The 20,410-nt window shown below is 31.7% G+C and overlaps 1 protein-coding gene across 4 annotated transcripts in view; it reads left to right on the top strand.

The window, feature by feature from the left end:
* Cnksr2 (connector enhancer of kinase suppressor of Ras 2) overlaps positions 1–20,410 on the top strand; it is a 218,098-nt gene that overhangs the window by 113,430 nt on the left and 84,258 nt on the right. For 2 of the 4 annotated variants that reach the window (XM_042670197.1, XM_042670196.1), the window contains exons 9-11: positions 746–892; positions 10,496–10,629; positions 16,153–16,364. In XM_042670197.1, coding sequence (XP_042526131.1) covers positions 746–892; positions 10,496–10,629; positions 16,153–16,364 — 493 coding nt within the window. The remainder of the gene's footprint in view (positions 1–745; positions 893–10,495; positions 10,630–16,152; positions 16,365–20,410) is intronic. The other 2 variants (XM_042670199.1, XM_042670198.1) reach the window with 1 other exon arrangement.

Genomic DNA, 20,410 nt, shown 5'->3' with positions numbered 1-20,410 from the left:
TAATTTGACATGAGTAATTTTGAAGCCAGGTTTAAAGACATTTATCAAGTATTTGGTTTAGTCATACAAAATACTTTGAGGTGCTATTTAAGCAGAATGGCTTCATTAAATTTGGCATGCTATATTTTACATTCATAGGGTTGTTTAGAACATATTCCCAATAGCTGCTGCATTGGAGTAGCATTTTTGTGTCATTAGATTCTATCTTTGTAACATGTTAAAAGGTTGATTTCATGGAAGCTGCTGTCCTTGTATTACAATGTTGCCTTGGTGTGTCAGTACCAACTAATGTCAGTCTAATTTAGAGACTCTTGTAACCACATATCGCTAAAAGATGGTGATGAGAAAGCATGTGGTGTAATTTGTAAGCTCAGGACGTTGCCAATTCCTTGTTTCTGTCATGTGCATTTGTAAATTGTACTTGTGAACAGAGCTTGGATCTACACCTAGCAGCTGAGCAGCACCAATGGTGGCCTGATTTCTTTACATCGAAAGGATATCATTTTAGCCTCTGCTTTGACATGTTCAGTGTCCATTATGTTGTCTCATAATTCTATGGACTCTAATGCAATAACATGGTTAATCAATTCAAAGATAAATTTTCTTTCTTGAATATATATCTCCTGAAAATTGATAGGATGATACACCATTTGTGTGATTTTTACTAATCTTATTAAATGGGGAGAACATTAAATCTTTGAATACTGTACCTCAATTTTATTGTAATGATTTTGCTGGTTACCAGGTGGGGTGGCAGTTGAAAAATTTGGTGAATGCACTACGAGAGGACCCGAGTGGTGTTATCTTAACTTTGAAAAAGCGACCTCAGAGCATGCTTACCTCAGCACCAGCTTTACTGAAAAATATGAGATGGAAGCCCCTTGCTCTGCAGGTAATGAAGCTTAATCATAAGTCATACACCATCATTTTAGCCATAGATGATCTCAGTATTGCTTCTTTATTGTGCCTCATCTCAGCAGCATATGGATTAACCTTGTATGCTTTTGAAAATTTGTTTGTGAAATTATCTCTTCACAGCTTATCCTAATAGGCTTATTTATGATGAATCTGAGAGTTACTAAAACCCAAATGATAAAAAAAAGTTCTGTCTTAATTCATAAACACCTAAAGCACAATTCCAAAAGACAACATGATATTCCACACCAAAATATAAAGAGGAATTAAAATAAGAGGACTCATAATATAATCTTGTATTTTATAGGTTATCATCATATATACTTCTGGAAGAGGCTAGATGATAGTTTATAGAGTTGTTTTAAATCAAGTCCTGAGTTAGTAATTTGCAAACAATAGGAAAATGAAGTTTTAAATTAGTAATTAAATTCTCCCTAGAACATTCCTCCTAATTCTTCATTTTTCCTTTTTCTATCCTATAGGGTGGCAAAAATAGAGAAATTGTTACATTAGAATTTTCTTCAGCACAAAATATTACTCTAAAATATTACTCTACATAGTGACAAATTGTATTCATTAAGAGTTATCCAGAAAGATACAAAATATTCTGGTTGGCAAAAGTCAGGGAAGTGATAGATTTCCGTACACTTCAGTCAGGATAGAACTTTTAAACTTATCATAGGAAGTCTTTCTTTTACATGCCCTGTATTTTTTAAATAGCAGATTATTAGCTTTTTGTATCAGTCTAATTAAAAAGTTAAATCTCCCATTGAATCGAACATACTGGCCATTGTTCAGAATAATCATGGATGCAATATATGAAAATGCATTGATGTCACTTGTATGTAATGTTATTAAGCTCTGTACTTAGTACCTTTGGCCACTCATGGCTTTTTTCCTAATAAGTAAATTATTTCACATAACTGGCCTTATGGATTGTGATGATTCTTAGTTGTTTAAAACATTATTGTATTTATTCTCCTCAAAGTTGGCATTATATTTAAATAATACAAAACAAAATGTTTCAACATTAGTTGTTAACATTTTAATATGAACCCACTTTTCAAATGAATAAATGTAAATCATATTAATATCTCCAAATTCATTTTACTTCAACTGTATGTTTATTATCAAATACATCTGACTGCCACTGAAGTTCAGAGATCAATAGTTGCCTGATTTAATCATAGGTGAGAAATCAGACGTTATCATCACATTTTTTTCCTCACTGCATTATAAATTGCTTTGTTGTTCTACTCTGGAGTTTCCTATTAACGTCTTCACCAAATATCTCTCTATCAAAGTTTGAAGAGGTGGAATCGCAGAAGAATAGGCCCATACTTTCATCCATCCTGTACTCTTCTCTGCATATGTGTTATTAAATTTAATATCTTGTCCATCATAAAAGGGACTTTCACACTACACTTTAATTTCTTGTTGATCCATGTTCTCTGTGTAAAGGACACTCTCTAGCAAATGTATTGATAATTTACTCCAATCTTATACTCTTCTCTACCATCACAGACTGGGGAGTGAACACCATAGGATACTCAAGAATCATTAAAATAAATTGAAGACCAATATTTTGTTACATATACAATACATTTAATATATTTTTTCATAGCTACACAACAGTGATACCAAATGGCTTACAGTATTCAGTATCACATAATTATAATAGATTTTAGGTACTATTTTAAGTTCATTCCTAAATGCCCAGAAATTTGCTTTATGAGATAACTAATATTTGTTCCTCATTGTTTATTAGGCTAAGCTAAAAGTATTTGTATATTTACTTTCTTAAAATGCCAAATTTAAAAAGAATGGAAATCAGAATTTATGCAGGTTCTAACATATGTAGCAACACATTTGTTATCTCAGCTAAATATGCTTCACCTAAGATGTATTGACCAAGATCAACCACCTATAGATAAATAATACCCTTGAAGAGAAAAAAATGTACTTTTAACATTTTTGGAGATTACCTCAGTTGTTGAGGTTATTTTAGTAGAGCAGGAGAGCATTTGTGTCAATTAAATTCCTCCTAGTAGTGCTGAAACAAAAAACTTAGGAGTAAGAAACTGTATAAATTCTATAATATAGACTACCACCACCACCTCCACCAGATGTCCTTCCAACCTATTTTGAGGACCTATAAAAAATGTGCCATTAGGATTTCTTTATTGGTCTTAAGATTTTGACCCATGCTATAATGCAGATGCCAGGAAGAGTATTTTAATTAGAATTTTTTCTAGAATAAAAGCAGTTTTTATACAATTAAAGATGGACAAAATCCTGCAGGTAATGGGGTCTGGAAGTTGAAGGAGATAAGTCATATAATGGGATGAGACAATCTTGAAGGTAACAGTAGATGCTTTAATGACTTTGTCTGAGGTAAACATTTCTTCCTTGTACATAATTACCTCAGATGTGAAACATAGATGCTAAATGTAACAGTGCTCTATGTAGACACTAATGCCATTATTACTGTTTTCTTGCTTCTGGTGTCTATACAAATAAAATGGAGTCAGAACACATTAATTCATTTCAATATAAATCCTTAATATTCAAACTTGGAGAAATGTGCATTATGTCATCATTATGCCATTTCTTTTTTCCATAGGGTACATCAAGAGATTACTTAGATTACTAAAAAAAGAATAGATGGCTTTTATATAACTCAGTATGTCTTTCATCTTTTCCTTATACTATACTAAGCTTAACTTACCTGCTAGTCTTTTCAGATAAAATATAGCAAAATTCATGTAGTATGGAGGTAGACACTATTATATGCATCTTTTTAGAACTAAGAAGGAAATACAGTTATTCAAATTCAACATAGTACCCTAAAGTAAAACATTATTAAAGAATACCACATTACTGAATGTAGAAGGTTTTTCCCTAAAATGTTCAAATTAATCATGAGTTTCAGTGTTAATTAACTACAATGATGAATTTTGATTTGGAATTTCTTTGCAAATTATAGCCAAATAAACAAAAGCATACAATTCAACTTCATGCTCACAGAGCAAATTCATCAGTACATTCCATGAAATTTATGGCTTTTTTTGATAAATTCCTGACTTCTCAAACATTTTGCAATAAATAATAAAGGACTTAGAGCTAACATTAGTCAAATACTACAAGCAGATTCAGTTACATCAGAAGAATTCAATTATGTTGTCATCTTCATACATTCATAAATAACAGAGACGTCTTACTTGAGATAGCATCTTTTATTCTAAGAAGGTAAACAAGGGATTCCTTACTTTCTGAGAACTGTTTTTCAAAGCATTTCCTTAGTAGAATCCTCTACTAATACCTTTGATTTGGGTAAGCATGGTGATTGTTCAGGGTCAAGTCCATCTATTAAATGAAAGAGAGCCCATGAAACTCTGGATAAACCTCAATGTATATTTTAGATATTTGTTTTAATTAGTATGTATGTACTATGAAAATGGATGGGTGGTGTCATTTTCTTCTCACAAGAGATATATGGGTGAATTAATTGGACACTGCCAAGAAGTTTCATTGAAATCATCATGGGGAATCAGTGGTTCAAAAAATATTTAGTAACCCAGCTTTTATGGGGGAGAATGCATCTCAAAAGTGATCACTAAAATCAATGCTGGAATTCAACAAACTGATTTAGATATTGTTAAGACTTTTTCTAAAAATAACCTAAATCTGTGTGATTAGAATTTTATTCATAAACTGTATTTTTATTCACAAGTCTCTTACATTGATGGCATAGTTGCTTGCGTGATTTTGTGCTTTTCCATTTCAGTTTTATTGTTTAGCATTACCTTCATGCCATTTTTGCAGGATATTTAAACAACTCTGAGTAAAAAAGAAACAGAAAGAAAATAGCCATAACATCAAATTTGTCTCTTAATTGGTATAACTATAGAATTCTGATAATGTTAGAGTCTAAGTACAAACAGCTCTGAATGGTTAAAGTCATTCTATAAAAAGCAAAACAGAAATGCCATAAATTTCTTTCAGTATTAGATTACAGGTTCATGTGACTGGAAAAAAATAAGTGACAGAAAGTTTGTATGTGTCTGAGAGTTTTGTTTGAAAAGAACATTTTAAAGAAAACAACGAAATTAGATATGGCACTAGAAAAAATACATTTAACTGAAAATGTACTAACTGGGAGGCAGTAGCACTTTTATATCTGACATGCTCAAATTAGTAAATAGCTTCAAGCAATTGTCACATCACGTTACAGTTCACCAGTATTTAAGCAAATGAACTAAAGCATCTAAGTCACATTTGTGATTTTGAGCCAAATGTTTTCATAATATTAACAGCAACTATAAGTAATCACCTATAGTGCTAAAATATCTGTTTTTCCTCTGGCTAATATCCCAAGAATGATATTTATTATAATTTGACAATGGAAGCTCAGTTTTGTCAGTTTAATTATGCCTATAAGATTGGACAGGACAAAATTAAATTCATTTATTAGCCTCAATACAATGTGCAACAAATTCTGATATTTGTGGGAAAAGCCATTTTGTAGTGTAACTCTTGAATCTATATTAGTTATATACTATGTTCCTACATACATATTTAATTCCATATATCTGTATCTTTAAATTTCATTTAGATATTGCTTCTTGATAAATCTACAATCAAAAAATAATGTCTATTTTCTTTCTGATCTTATTTTAAAAGAGAATATACATGCTTATGAAACAAGACTTAATCCTTTCATAGAAACTATTAGAATTTGGATTCTAGTAGAAGCTGTGAAAAAACTGACAGTGGAAAAGTTTTGACTATGTGCATTTCCCTTGCTTAAGTTCTTTTCATATAACTTGCTACTTAAGAAAAACGTGGCCAGGAAAATGTGTGCTCAGTAATTTTCCAAATTATATCGAACATTCTTTACATGGTCAAGAAATTTACAGGATTGTATACAAAATTTTGCCTCCCCAAATCCAGAATACATCTCTGAAATGTATTTCTACATGATTAAAGAAGAGTTGTTAACATAAAGCAATATTCTGATACTAGTGTTGAGAATTATAACAAGAATTTGTCTGAACTGACAAGGGACTTGTACAAATGTTCTGTGCTAAAATATTGGGCTGTTGTGATGCACTTGGATTTGTGCTTATTCCCAAGAGGAAATAAAATCATTGACTAGGTATTATATGTAATGTAATCATTTGTATTTCAGTTGGTATTTTCTCCCTAGAAGGCAAAAACGAGCTCTGTGCAAACTTTTCATTAGTGAATTTTAGAACTAACAACTTAATGCAGTGTTTTAATCTTTTGAATATTGGGGCTGCCTTTATTTCTGTCATTGGTTTCATTAAAGACTTTTATATCTTCATCAAAACAGAGTCACTTACTATATATACAGAGGGACAACTAAATTAAAACATACTTGCCAAGATGTAAAATGTAAAGTATTTTGAATAAAATTGCAATGTCGAATATAGATTCTTTATTCATAGGCTTTAAAACCATAATGGTTTCAGAGATACACAGGTAACTTTTAGATGTACTCAGTTTCTATAGTGATGCTAGAATTAAGAGGTACAAAGAAAAAAAATGCCCTGATTCAGCAAATGATTTAAAGTTAGATCTCAATGATCCCTTACAAAAGTTGAAGATTTTTAGTTTACAATTTTTAATCTTCTAATAAAGTTTAAGCTGGATGAGTGGTACCTTTTGGTTAAAGTTACTACTCATGATTCAGAGGAAGATTTGTGCCATACCATATTTTAGAATACAAATTTAAAATATTTATGTAGTTTAACTATGAAAAATACATGTCTTCTACCTGGAAGATTTCTGAGCCTGGTATCACCATTAATGGACCGAAAACTATAAATATGTGTTGTTGAATGAGGTCTATTTAGGATTTAAACATTTATAGAGATAAATGACAGTGACCTCTCAAGAAATCTTACAAGAGTAACAACACATATGCAAATTGTCTTCCCTGATGGAGCCTTATTGAATATGTGAAAGAGAGCTTTATGTCAAAAGGAATATTTAGAAATGAAAACTAAATGTTATGACAAGTTCCTTTCAGGAAATAAACCCCCTTGGGTGAGATTTAGAATGATCTACATTGAATGTGGTTGCATATCAGAGCGGAACATCCAGTTATACCAAAGCTTCATGTTTCTTGACTAATAAGATCAGTCTAAAAGTAAAATCCTTTATTTTACCCATAAACATTGATAGTTCATAATATTTTTCCCATAAAAATTTTACCAGTGCAAGAGACAAGAGTGTTAAATGGTAAAAGAAATTATTACTAATGTTTATTCTTACTTTTTCTTAAATTGAAAACTCTTTATAGTATAATGGTAATTGATTTTATTATACAACGTTATGAACAAATGATTAAAAGTAACTTGTTGAGATAAGCAATGCTATCTTTTTGTATTATACTCTTACTTTTTTAACCTAAGAAAAATGCCTATGAAAATTTGAATTGAATGCTGTTTATTTTTTAATTAAAGGCTACTTAATTTATTATTTAAAATTTTTATTGTAAAGGTTATGTACAGAGGGGTTACATTTACATAAGTTAGGCATTGAGTACATTTCTTTTTCAACAGTGTCACCTCTTCCCTCATTGTTTATTCTTTTTCGTGTATTTTCCCACAAATGGTTATGGTGCTGGTTGTGTTTTTAATGTCCCTTGTTACAATTAAGATTTTCTCACTGGCTTCAGCTAATTTCGTCATTTATGCCTGATCTACTTTACTTTGACCTGTCTTTCTGAAGTTCTTCAATGCCTCTTTCCATTCTTAATTATTTGAGTTTTACATTATTTCAGTTCTTGTCCAACTTTCAAAACAGATAAGCGATTAGAATTTTAAATTTTTACAGAGACCTCCTTTTGAGTTAAGTATTTTTATTTTCTCAGGAAACGTCTACTTTAGTACATTTTTTCATTGCTTAATGTCAAAGTTGGATATTTTAGAAGTAATACTCAAGAAGAATATTTACTTTCTAACTTTGACTAGCCTGACAATAGTCTCACAGTAAGGAGACAGAGAATATTACTGGATGTATTGGATATTTATTTACCAAGAACTTTACATGGTGTGAAATATATTGATAAGCCAGATGATAACCATATGATAAACCAGTTGCAATACATTTCATTACTTCTCAGTCAGAGATTATTTTCTTTTTGCTTTATAAGAGCAACTTGTTTCTTTCAAGTATTTCAATTGAACCAGTATGATATAATCAAAACTGGTATGTCTTCACTTTTAAATCTTCCTCCTCTATGTATTTTGTTGCTACTTAGCAAATCACATTTTAACTGATGACATCAATGCCAGCTCCTTGCTGAAAACTGAAATGTAGATAAATAACAAAAGCAACTTAAGGGGAGTTGACAGGGCTAATGAGGAAATTCCTGAGAAGAGGAAATAAAAAGATGTACTAAGCAGTCAGTCACGGTAATCATCCAGGCAAAATAAAATATTCTGAGTCTTTACCTCACACTTAGTACCTAGTTAGCTGCACTGATGACTACTCCTTTTTCCTTCCCTTTTTTTCTTTTAGTTGAGGTGGTAAAGATAGGTTCTAAACAAGCAAAGTAATCTCTAGCTCTATCAATGATAACAGTAAAAGAGAGGTCTCCAAACGAGACCCTAAAAAAGAAGAAATCCAACAAAAATTTAACTTAAAAGCTTATGATTTGAGAACTTTAAGTTCACTTGTATTGCAATATATTAAAGAAAGAGAAATATTAGAACATTAGAAAAGCAAACTGGAATTCATTTTCTCTCAGTGTATGATTTTATAAGTACTAGAAATTGATATCCTGCATAATGAACTTTACTACATTTCTAGTGAAATTTTTGTCAGACTTACTGTTTAATGTTATTTCTATTTAGAGACACGATATCTTGAAAGAAGAAAACAACTATAAATAGTCACATTGCAGAGTATATAAAATAACTAAATTTCTCATTCCAATGTTTAGTATAGCTGTACTAAATACATCCTTAGAAAGATATATTTTCTCAGGCTCCATGGCATTAATCAGTAAAAGTGACTCAGGACTTTCCATGACCAAGGACTTTGTTTCCAAAAACAAGGATCATTAAACTAGATAGTATTCCAAAAATAAGGTATTGTTAAACATAGAAATCTGTACCTCATACTTGCACAATATTTTAAAATTCTTCAATTATCATGTAAAGCTTCTGGCAGTTTTTACACATGATATAAGATGGAATATGTAAAGCCTCCAAATACATTATAATTCATTTTTCCTTGTTTTTTTAACTTCTATTTCACATAGATTAAAACTTAACAGTCATTTTGCAGGTGCCTCATTTCAAGCTATTAAGATTAGCTGTGTAACAAGGAAGATCAAAATTATGAATAGTTTTAACTGATGTAGCCTGCCCCAAAGACGTACATTGTACTTACCACTGTATTTATGCATGACCTTTAAAAAAAGATTGTTTACCTGTACTAAATACTGTCACAATATAAAATAGTTGTAATATGCATTTATTTGAATGTCCAGAAGTTCATGCTAAAGCAATAGAACTGTGAGTCTACTTAGATATGCTGAAAGTGTTTCCATACTTGGCTAATGGCAGCATCTCATCATGTGAAAATACAATTCATCTTGTGATCATTAATTTTGTGTTTGAAATTGCACTAATTCTTATTTTGATATGTTAATTGTATGCATAGTTATTCAGAAACATCTGTAAGATAAACATAAAAATTTGTCAATTTTAGTTTCACTTTAGAATAATTTCTCAAACCACGATTATTTTCAGACTGTGAAGCTTGAAATTGGGAGTGCTCTTAAGCTTCTGCATCCTAATGTACCATTTAATTATATATATAGAGAGAGAGATAGATATATCTATATATGTATAGTATCTTTAAAAAGCAACCTCCTAGTTAGTACTTACATATAAGCATAAACATATCTCGAGAAATGAAATTAAAAATATTTAAAATGATATATGTGTGCCTTCTAAAGGTGAAATGATTGTGTGACATTAATCACCATACTTTTGAAGATATACTATAAAGTGGCCTTCAGGAGATATATATGTTTATATTGACAGAAAATAAGTCCATTTTCTAAGAAAACATTCTCTTGTATCGGTGCTTCATACTCAATTTTTGTTACCTTTTCTGCAAATTTGTGCATTCCGCTAACCTAAGAGTGTGCTTTGCCTTTTGGGGGAAAAGATCTGAAGTAGCTTTATCTTTCAAAAGTGGGATTCTAATAAATTTAATTTAAATAAGTTCCTTTGAGATAAGAATTTCCATTATAAAGCATTCTATGGTATTTTTTTAACCTTATAAATAGCTTTTTAGGTGGTTAGACCACAGAAAAGAAGGTGAGTTGGGAACTAAGTGAAGACTCCAAATATAAATGATTTGAGTTTGAGGATTCAAAGGAATATCCATGTGCTAAGTAACATATCTCTTCATTTTCAGCCAAGTTGAAAAACTTTGCAGGAATAGATAAGTTTGAAATGATAACTATGTATCATTGTTGTTGTTGTTGTGTGTTGTTTGTGTGCGTATGTATTTTCTTTTTCATTTTAACCAGCCTCTTATACCTAGAAGTCCCACAAGCAGCGTTGCTACGCCTTCCAGCACCATCAGTACACCCACCAAAAGAGACAGTTCTGCCCTTCAGGACCTCTACATTCCCCCACCTCCGGCAGAGCCATATATTCCAAGGTATAAAACTAACTTCCTATTGTTCTGTGCGTCTTATTGCTAAAGAGTAGCATAGCAAGTGCCTTGGATATTTTCTTAGGAAAATGAACACATCCTGGAAAATGTGTTCATGAATATATTTTAGTTAACAATAGTATTGATATCAATAACAAATTATGTTAAATAATCATTATTACCTACAACAGGAAACTGATATTAAGTAACTATTATTTTAGTAAGTAATAAATAAGGATATTTGGATAAGAAATGCCAGGAAGTCTCAGGTTAGTTTGAAGCATTTCACACATTTTTTTAAAGGATAAAAATATTAAATATGCTGGGCTGCCAGTGACTCACGCCTGTAATCCTAGCTACTCGGGAGGCTGAGATCTGTGTATCTCAGTTCAAAACCAGCCTGGGCAGGAAAGTCCATAAGACTCTTATCTCCAATTACCCACCAGAAAACTGGAAGTGGTGCTGTGGTTCAAAGTGGCTGAGCACTAACTTTGATTGAAAAAGTTCAGGGACAGTTCCCAAGCCCTGAGTTCAAGCCCCACAACCACTTAAAAAAAAAGTTAGATGTTAGATATTTTATACTTTGATTGTAGATGAGGAGGAGGAAAAGAAAGAGCAGGGAGAGCTCTCACACACGCACACAAAACATCCATCCATATCTACAGCTTTTACTTCATTAGTTCATTAATAATTTTTCAGAAAATAAAATTTACAAGAGAATAAATTACCTTTAAATTTTATTTTCTAGATTTCTTGTGGATATACCTCTTTTAATTTCCAGAATCTTACTAGAAATTCATGACAAGAATGAAAGAATACATATCTTTTTACTATAATATATTCTGTCCAAAAATATTGTGAAGTACAGCCCTGTGAATACAAAATTTATAGAAAGGGACCACCTATAATGGTATGTAATTAATACCAATCAAAGAATTTTATTTGGTTTTTAAATTAGTTCTACATGCATTCAAAAACAGTTATTTAACCCCTCTTATTTCCAATCTATACTTAATATTAAATTTCTTTAGTATACAAAAAAATTTAATTCCTTGTATTTAATTTTTATTAGTCTTTTTTTTATTTTGGTGCCACACCTGGGGCTTGAACTCTGCCTGAGTACTGTCCATGAGCTTTTGTACACAAGGCTAGTACTGTACCATTTGAGCCACAACTCCACTTCTGGCTTTTTAGTGGTTAATTGGAAATAAGAGTCTCATGGACTTTCCTGCCCTGGCTGGCTTCTAACTGAGGTCCTCAGATCTCAGCCTCCTCAGTAGCTAGGATTACAGGCATGAGCCACCAGCACCAGGCAATTTTTGTTATTTTGTATTTCAGTAAGTATACTATTTCAGAAATATTTATTCTATTATATAGGATGATACAGACATTGTATCTAAATGCTACATGTAAATATACATATCTGTAAATACTGCATTGTTGTTTACTAATAAATCTATATTAATAAATCATTTTATATACATCTTAGCTCACCATTTTGAGAAATATATCTGGAAAAATGGGTTATTAGAAAATGTAAATTACCAAGCTGGCATTTCACAAATCTTTCTAATGTATAATGTTTAACTTTATATTCAGTTTACAATCAGATATATAAATTCATCTAATACCTTAGTAAAAACAAGTTGCTGTAAATAGCTTAAAACAGTGTCAGCCAGTCATGTTGTTCACACCCATGATTCCCAGCTATGTAGGAGGAGGAAGCATAGGCAGGAGGATTAGAAATCTAAGACCAGCCCCATGTAAAAACATGAGACCTTATCTACAAAGATTTTAAAAGTGAAGAAGTGTGCATCTTGGAGTATGGTTGAAGTAGCAGATCCCACTGCCTAGCAAGTACAAAACTTTGAATTCAAAACCCAGTACCACCAAACCTAAAAAGAGACTATCAGTGTTTTGAATATTCATTCGTGAGAAGCAATCTAATTCTATATGCTCCAAATAGGAAGTGATTCTTCTATGGTTTGATTTCATTGTAACTAAAAATGTTTTTCAGTGCAAATAATTCTTTGAGAGGTCTTACTTTCTACTTATATGTATCATTTTTATCGAATTTCTTGCTTTCTACTTAGATGTATTATTTTTTATCAAATTTCTAGTATTTTAAACATTCATTACTTTTCTCTTAGATAGAGATGAAAATGTTATATAAAATGTGTATTCTGCCCAAAAAGTACTTAAAATACACTGTAAAGGGATAGAAGATTATCCTCTCAGTGTGGTTTAAGATATTATTAACTAATTTTTGTCTTTTCTTTTTTTTTGATATTGGGGGGTTTAACCTAGAGTGTGGCAGTTGCTAGGCAAGTGCTTTGCCACTGATCTAAAACTATATATTTTAAAGGGTATTATTAAAGCAACATATTTAAGTCAATGAAACGTTTAAACATACTATTTTAAAATAGTAGAGATTTTGAGAAGTGAAGATGTCAATGTGATGATCCTTTTTGTCAGTATTATTTGAAAGCTTCATAGCAACCAATAAAATTCATAAATCATGTTTACTACCTCACTTTAATTGACTTTTAGTTCATCAGTACATATTTAAATAGAATATTCTAAACATATTTTAGTCAAATTATTAGTTGTGCAATAATATACCCTTGTTACAGCAGACATCAGAGCCCTTTTGAAGCACAAACCTACAAAAATTATCTACCTTTTTTATTTTGGTTGAAGTTATAAAGCTTTTTATGGTTGCCTTCATCTATATAGATACAGGCTTGGCAAATTTTTTCTTTTCTTTCATTTTAAGGATAAATGTGGTTGACTAAAGTTAACTCCTCTGAACATTTTCCCCCACATTATAAAGTTTGTTGTACAGGACAGCAATATTTTGGAATGTGAACATATATAAATTATATTTTAGCTTAAATTGTAAATAATAAAGTTTTCACATCTTAAAAATACAAAGGTAGTACTAGTTGTCAAGTTGAATAGAATTTTTCATATGATTGAATTCTTAGAAAACATTTATCAAAAAAAAACTGTAAAAGTGTTTTTTGTTCACTGAAAAAGAAAGCATTCATATATGTGAAATATGTGAAATTAGGATAGAATTCTATTGTATGTATTATAATTATTTATCATACATAAATACATTTTAGATATAATCCATTTTAAACTTAACCCAGTTTCCCTTTCTAAATTGCATATGAAATGTTTATCAATCTTTGAATAATTATGAAGTGTAATTACTAATTTCTCTTAACTTCATTATGTGCATGAGAAGCAAAGAAAATCCACTAAAGCAAGGCTCTTTTCATTTGTGTCCTTAAATCCTTTCCAAAGCAAAGATGTAGATTTGTTATTCATGTATTAGAAATTAAAAGCTGTAAAGTTTCTACAGTATATTGAGTTCTTCAGGGAATCATTACACCAATATATACATATATATATACACACACACACACACACTCATATACATAGCATATACACACATTCTTATGTTTAGCTTTGCTTTGTATTTTTCTTAAATTAGCATTATTCAAGTGGATTCTATATAGATATGTCTGATAAATCTGCCCTGTTGCTGCTTTACACATTGTGGAGTAGAAAATACTAGCTAGCCCTTGCAATTTTCTGCCACCAGGCATGTCCATATAAATACATGGTGAATTAATAGGTCTGAATCACACTCTGATCTCAGCTGCATTAGCATTCATGTCATGACCCTCATAGAGAAGTCTGCCCATTTACAGATATGCATAACCTTACTCTCTAGTGCCATGAATTCTTTAGTGCCTTTTCCAAGCTAATTGCAGTGTCAATTTCTTTTTGATAGAGGACTAACAGTAACAAAAAATACCAGGCAATTTGTTCAGGAAAGGCTTTCAGCTAAATGAAAATAAAAATTCTGTCTGAATTTTGAATTTATTCTCTTCATATTGCCTCAGAAATGACTGTGCAGTTAAATTCTGATTATATGTCATACTTTTATTTTAGAAAATGACAATATAAATGGCAGCCTCATGCTGTGATTTGTTAAATTGATAAGACAACTTGCTGATTCAATCAGTCTTGAGAATATTATTTATTACATTCCACATAAAATACTAGAAATATAGCATACATTTGTACATCTAAGCATTTGTTCACAGATAAATACTTATTTTTGTTGGAATGAGACTCATTTTGGTTTCAACACTACTTTTATAGCTCATAAGCTGTAATGGGACTTAATTAAAATATCACTCAGTTTATTTTGTTAATTTGAGATTTTACTCTTTGCACTTAACATATAATTATTTTTTTCTAGTTTGATAGCACTGATTCATGGCACTGTTTAGGATAACTAGAAACAGTTAAGAAGTACGAAGGTAACTAATAATGTATAAGGAGAAGAAACCTTTAATTTTACATTCATAGTCATGTTCTAGAAGACAAACTTTGCTACAAAAAACTTCATAGGGGCTGGGAAGGTGGCTCAGTGGTAGAGTGCTTGCCTTGCATGCATGAGGCCCTGGGTTCAATTCCTCAGCACCACATAAGCAGAAAAAGCCGTAAGCGGCACTGTGGCTCAAGTGATAGTGTGCTAGTCTTGAGCTTAAGAGCTGAGGGACAGCGCCCAGGCCCAGAGTTCAGGCCCCATGAAGACAAAAAAAAAAAAAAAAGGAAATCCCTCTGTACATCACCTCTATAGTAACAATAAATTTTAAAAATAAACTTCATAGGTAATTAGCCCAATATTTAATAAGGTATACAAGTTTAATGTTACCAATCCTAAATGAAATATGGGGAATCCTATAAATTATTAGAGACTTTTCTACTTAGAATCCTAAAATCAACTTGCTATTGCCCTAAGCCCCATTGTAAAATTCCATATTTTATAAGATTTTTCCACCTTTTCTACACAAAAAAATGGTGTTTTTAAAATACTGATACATTCATTTAGAATGAATTCCATGAATGTATCTTGTTACTCTTAGGTGAAATGGAGTTTGAATAATGAAACTAATTCTCTTTGTTAAGATTATTTTAAGTTAATAATATATGTCTCAAAATTATTACAATATTAGTTTATATAGTGCTAATTTGTTCCCGAAGAACAAATTAGCCCCCTTATATAAGAGATAGATCGTATATATATTTTGTTTTCTAGCAATGCAAATTGTACCAAGGATCAATTGGGGAAACTGGGAGAAGAAAGCCATGTAGCTAAACTAAAATTATTAGTATTATATCTAGTACCTCAAATGCTAGAGGTAAGTCATGTGCTAAAATACTTTCTCTAATATGATGTTGTAAAACTTTGAATAGATCATGAATTAGAAGACTTGTAGCCCGTCACTACTCCTGCTTTTTAACCATGTAACATTGAGGCAAGTTGTTTAACTTTTTGAGCCCTTGCTTTTGGAAAAACAGAAACAATTTTAAATTATCCTGTACTTCTCATAAAAAGTTTGGAAAGAGCATGTGTGGGAAGAATACTTCTATTTACAACCTGCTGCCATTTAACCTACCTAACACTTTCCTACATTTTCTTCTTTTACTTTAACTTTTCTTTAGGGATGAAAAAGGAAATCTTCCTTGTGAAGACCTCAGAGGACATATGGTGGGCAAGCCAGTGCATAAGGGATCGGAATCACCAAATTCATTCCTGGATCAGGAATATCGAAAGAGGTTTAACATTGTTGAAGAAGACACTGTCCTGTATTGCTATGAATATGAGAAAGGAAGATCAAGTAGTCAAGGAAGACGAGAAAGCACCCCAACTTATGGTAAGAGATCATCTCTTATGTTTGTATTAAAATATATGTCTGTCATGTGAAGTTCAATTTCCTTTCCATAAGCTTTTGGGTTGTGAAAATACTTGATTGTGTTTTAGTATTTATAATTAATCAGTGGTCATCATGTACTTCTAAGTGAAATATCATCAAAATGAGACAAGACATTAAAATTATTCCCGAATTTACAAAGATAAGCAAGAATGCGTAGCACCTTAGCTCAGAATAGTGTATGAAAATCTTCTTAGCATTGCATGTATTTTTTGCATGCTAGATGTTACCAATTTAAAATAAGTCAAGGGTTTTATTATTTTTAATGAATATTTACTGGTAACATAACTTATTCAAAATGCAATTGTATCCTTATTCTTTAAAAATCTTTAGATGGGCTTTTCTGGGGACAATCTCATCTCAGTTATTGTATTCTCTTAAGAGGCACAAAATTAATCTGCCATTTAAATAAAGGTAGATTTTAACTAGAATGAACATACTGTGTTTCTAACATAGATGAACCTACAGTTCCCATGTATTCAGGATTCTTTTTTATCTTTGATTCTTCCTTTTTTTAACTTTTTTCAATTTTAATTTTATTGTAACTGTGTTGTACAGAGGGGTTACAGTTACATAAGTAAGGCAATTAGTACATTTCTCGTCAAACATTGAGTACATTTCTTGTCAAACATTATTGCCTCCTCTCGTTTTTCTCCCATTTTCCTTTCTACCCAATCCCTCACCCAAGTTATAAAGTTCATTTCCAACATAGTGTCTTATGAATATCACTGTTACACTGGTTCATCCTTTGTCCTTTATCTCACCATTTTGTGATTCCCCTTTCCTTCCCAAACCATACATATATGGTGTGTGTGTGTGTATGTAATATATATATATATATATATATATATATATATGTATGTATATATATATATATATATAGTATATACAAGACACAAGGTACCAAAACCAAAAACAGTGACAACAGGGGATAAACCAAAGGAAAAGAAAAAAGAAGAAAAAAAATGAAAAAAAAAGAAAGAACTTCACAAAAATATATTAAGAACAACAACAACAAAGAACCTATTGTTTCCATATCTTGGAGTTCATTTCAATTAGCATCATTTTATATGGTCCTATAGCTATTGGGCTATTGTGATCCTCTGCTAGGACTATCCTAGACATATACTAGTCATTACAAATGAGGGAAAACTGGAGCTTATGTTTCTTTGGGTCTGGCTTACTTCACTTAATAAGTTTTTTTCCAAGTCTTTCCATTTCCTTACGAATGGGGTGATGCCATTCTTTCTGATGGAAGCATAGACTTCCCTTGTGTATATATACTACATTTTATTGATCCTTTCATCTACTAAGGGCATCTGGGCTGGTTCCATATCTTAGCTATGGTAAATAATTTTGCAATGAGCATAGTTGTGCTGGTAGCTTTTGTGGCTTTGTTTGTGTTCCTTTGAGTAAATGTCCAGGAGTGGGATTGTTAGATATAGAGTAGTTGTATGTTTAGCCTTTTGAAGAACCTCCATACTGCTTTCTCGAGTTGTTGACCCAGTTTATATTCTCACCAGTGTAGTAGCTTTCCCTTTTGGCCACATCCCCTCCATCATCTTATTATTTGTTTTCTTGATAATGGCCATTCTAACTGGAGTGAGGTGGAATCTCAATGTGGTTTTGATTTGCATTTCTTTTCTGGCCAGAGATGTTGACCATTTCTTCAGGTATCTATTGGTTATTCTTATTTCCTCTCCAGAAAAGTATCTTTTTAATTCTTTAGCCCACTAAATGGGATGGAATTTTCTTTGAAGATTTGTTGTTGTGGGGTTTAATTTTTTGAGCTCTAGGTACATTTTTTATATGAGGCTCTTGTCTATAGTATAGTGAGTGAAGATCTCCTTATTGATCTTGCTAGCTATGTCCTTTGACATGCAGAAACTGCAGTTTCATGCAATCCCATTTGTCAGCCTTTCTTTGATTTGTTGTGTTTCTGGATCTTTATTTAGAAAGTTTCATCCTGTGCCAAGAAGCCCTAACATATCCCCTATCCCTTTCTGTAATATTTTCAGGGTCTCTGCTTTTCCTCGAGGTCTTTGATCCATTTGGAGTTGATTCTGGCACAGGGTGATATATAAGAATCTAACTTCAGGTTTCTACATGTGTGTAGCCAACTCTGTCAGCACCATTTGTTGAAGAGGCTGTCTTTCTTCCATTTGATAATTTTGGCTCCCTTATCAAAGATTAGGTGGCCATATGTGTGTGGGATCATGTCTGGATCTTTAATTCTATTCCATTGGTCCTCAGGCCTGTTTATGTGCCAGTGTATTTTATAAATATGGTTTTATAATAGGGTTTGAAGTTTGATTATGATATTCCTCCAGAACTGTTTTCCTGCTAAGGATTGTTTTTGCTATTCGGGGTCTTCTATTATTCCACATTAATTTTTTTTATTGCTTCTTCTATTTCATTAAAGAACATTGTTGCGATATTAATGGATATTGCATTAAATTTGTAGATAGCTTTGAGCAGTATTGACATTTTCACGATGTTAATCCTCCCTATCCAGGAGCATGGAAGGTTTTTCTACTTCCTTAAATCTGCTTTAATTTCTTTTATTAGGTTTTTAAAGTTTTCATCATAAAGGTCCTTCACTTCTTTGGATAAGTTAATTCCTAAATATTTTTGAGGCTATTGTTGGTATATAGAAACACTACTGATTTTTATGGGTTAATTTTATACCCTGCTACTTTGCCAAAATTTTAGATGAGTACAAGTAACTTGGGAGAAGATCTATGGAGTTCTTTAAATACAGAAGCATGTCATCTGCAAAGAGGGAGACTTTTACTTCTTCTTTCCCTGTTTAGATTCCTTTTTTGTTTGTCTCTTGCCTTATTTCTCTGGCTAGGAATTCCAATACAATATTGAAGAGGAGTGGAAAGAGCAGACATCCTTGTCTCATTCCTGATTTTAGAGGAGATGGTTTTAACTTTTCACCATTAGGTATAATGCTAGCTGTAGGTTTGTCATATACAGCATTTATTATATTGAGGAATATTCCATAGATTCCTAGTTTCTCCAGAACTTTCATCATAAAGGGGTATTGGATCTTGTCAAATACTGTTTCTACATCTATTGAGATGATCATGTGGTTCTTGTCCCTGCTCCTATTGATGTGTTGTATTACGCTAATTGACTTGCATATATTGAACCAGCTTTGCATCCCTGGAATGAATCCCATTTAATCATAGTGTATGAATGTTTTGGTTAGATGTTGAGGTTGGTTGACCAGAATTTTATTGAGAAGTTTTGCACTGATGTTCATTAAAGAAATGGGCCTATAGTTCTCTTTCTTTGATTGGTCCCTATCTGGACTCTTACTTTTCCATGCATGATCCAGAAGGTAACCCAGTCACAAATAGCTAATCTAGTACATCTGCAATATTTTGAGATAAAGTCGATGAAAGTTAAAGTAGTAAAGACTATGTTTCTATTGAAAGAATGGATTTAATGGGAAGTCTGTGTACTTTCCTTTGCAATTTTAAATTAATCACTTTTATTGTGGTACTTATACTTTGGGAGAGAAAAGGGTCCTTACTGATTAGTTCAAAATTAACCAATGGGAGCTAACAGAAGGCAAAGGTATTTTTTGTGTGTTTTTTTTTTAACTCGCCCTTTCTATCTCCCCCACTCACTTGTTAACCACAGCCATTTACACCCATTCTCTGGATCTAAAAAATGTATTTATTTCTTGCTATATATCTTATTTCCTCACGGCTCTTGGGTAATAATTATGTATAAAAAGTTACTTTGTATTGTCCTCCAAACATATGCTCTTCTTTCATAAAGTAATGGGTTTTGGCATAATTTCTCATCTATACTATTCTATTGGCAGTTAATTTGTAATATTGTAGGTATTCTCACCTTTTTTGCTCTGCTATACCTTCAGAGAACTGTCATCTTTGTTATCTTGGCCCATGTTGTCTCATGAGCTAATACCAAAATTTAATTTATTCCACCAGTATAGATTGTCCATTTATTAT

This window comes from Dipodomys spectabilis, unplaced genomic scaffold (genome assembly GCF_019054845.1).
Source record: "Dipodomys spectabilis isolate Male_0828 unplaced genomic scaffold, ASM1905484v1 ptg000526l, whole genome shotgun sequence".
Taxonomy (NCBI): domain Eukaryota; kingdom Metazoa; phylum Chordata; class Mammalia; order Rodentia; family Heteromyidae; genus Dipodomys; species Dipodomys spectabilis.
The sequence above is the reverse complement of the archived record's forward strand: the minus strand, read 5'-3'. Positions and strand labels throughout refer to the sequence as shown.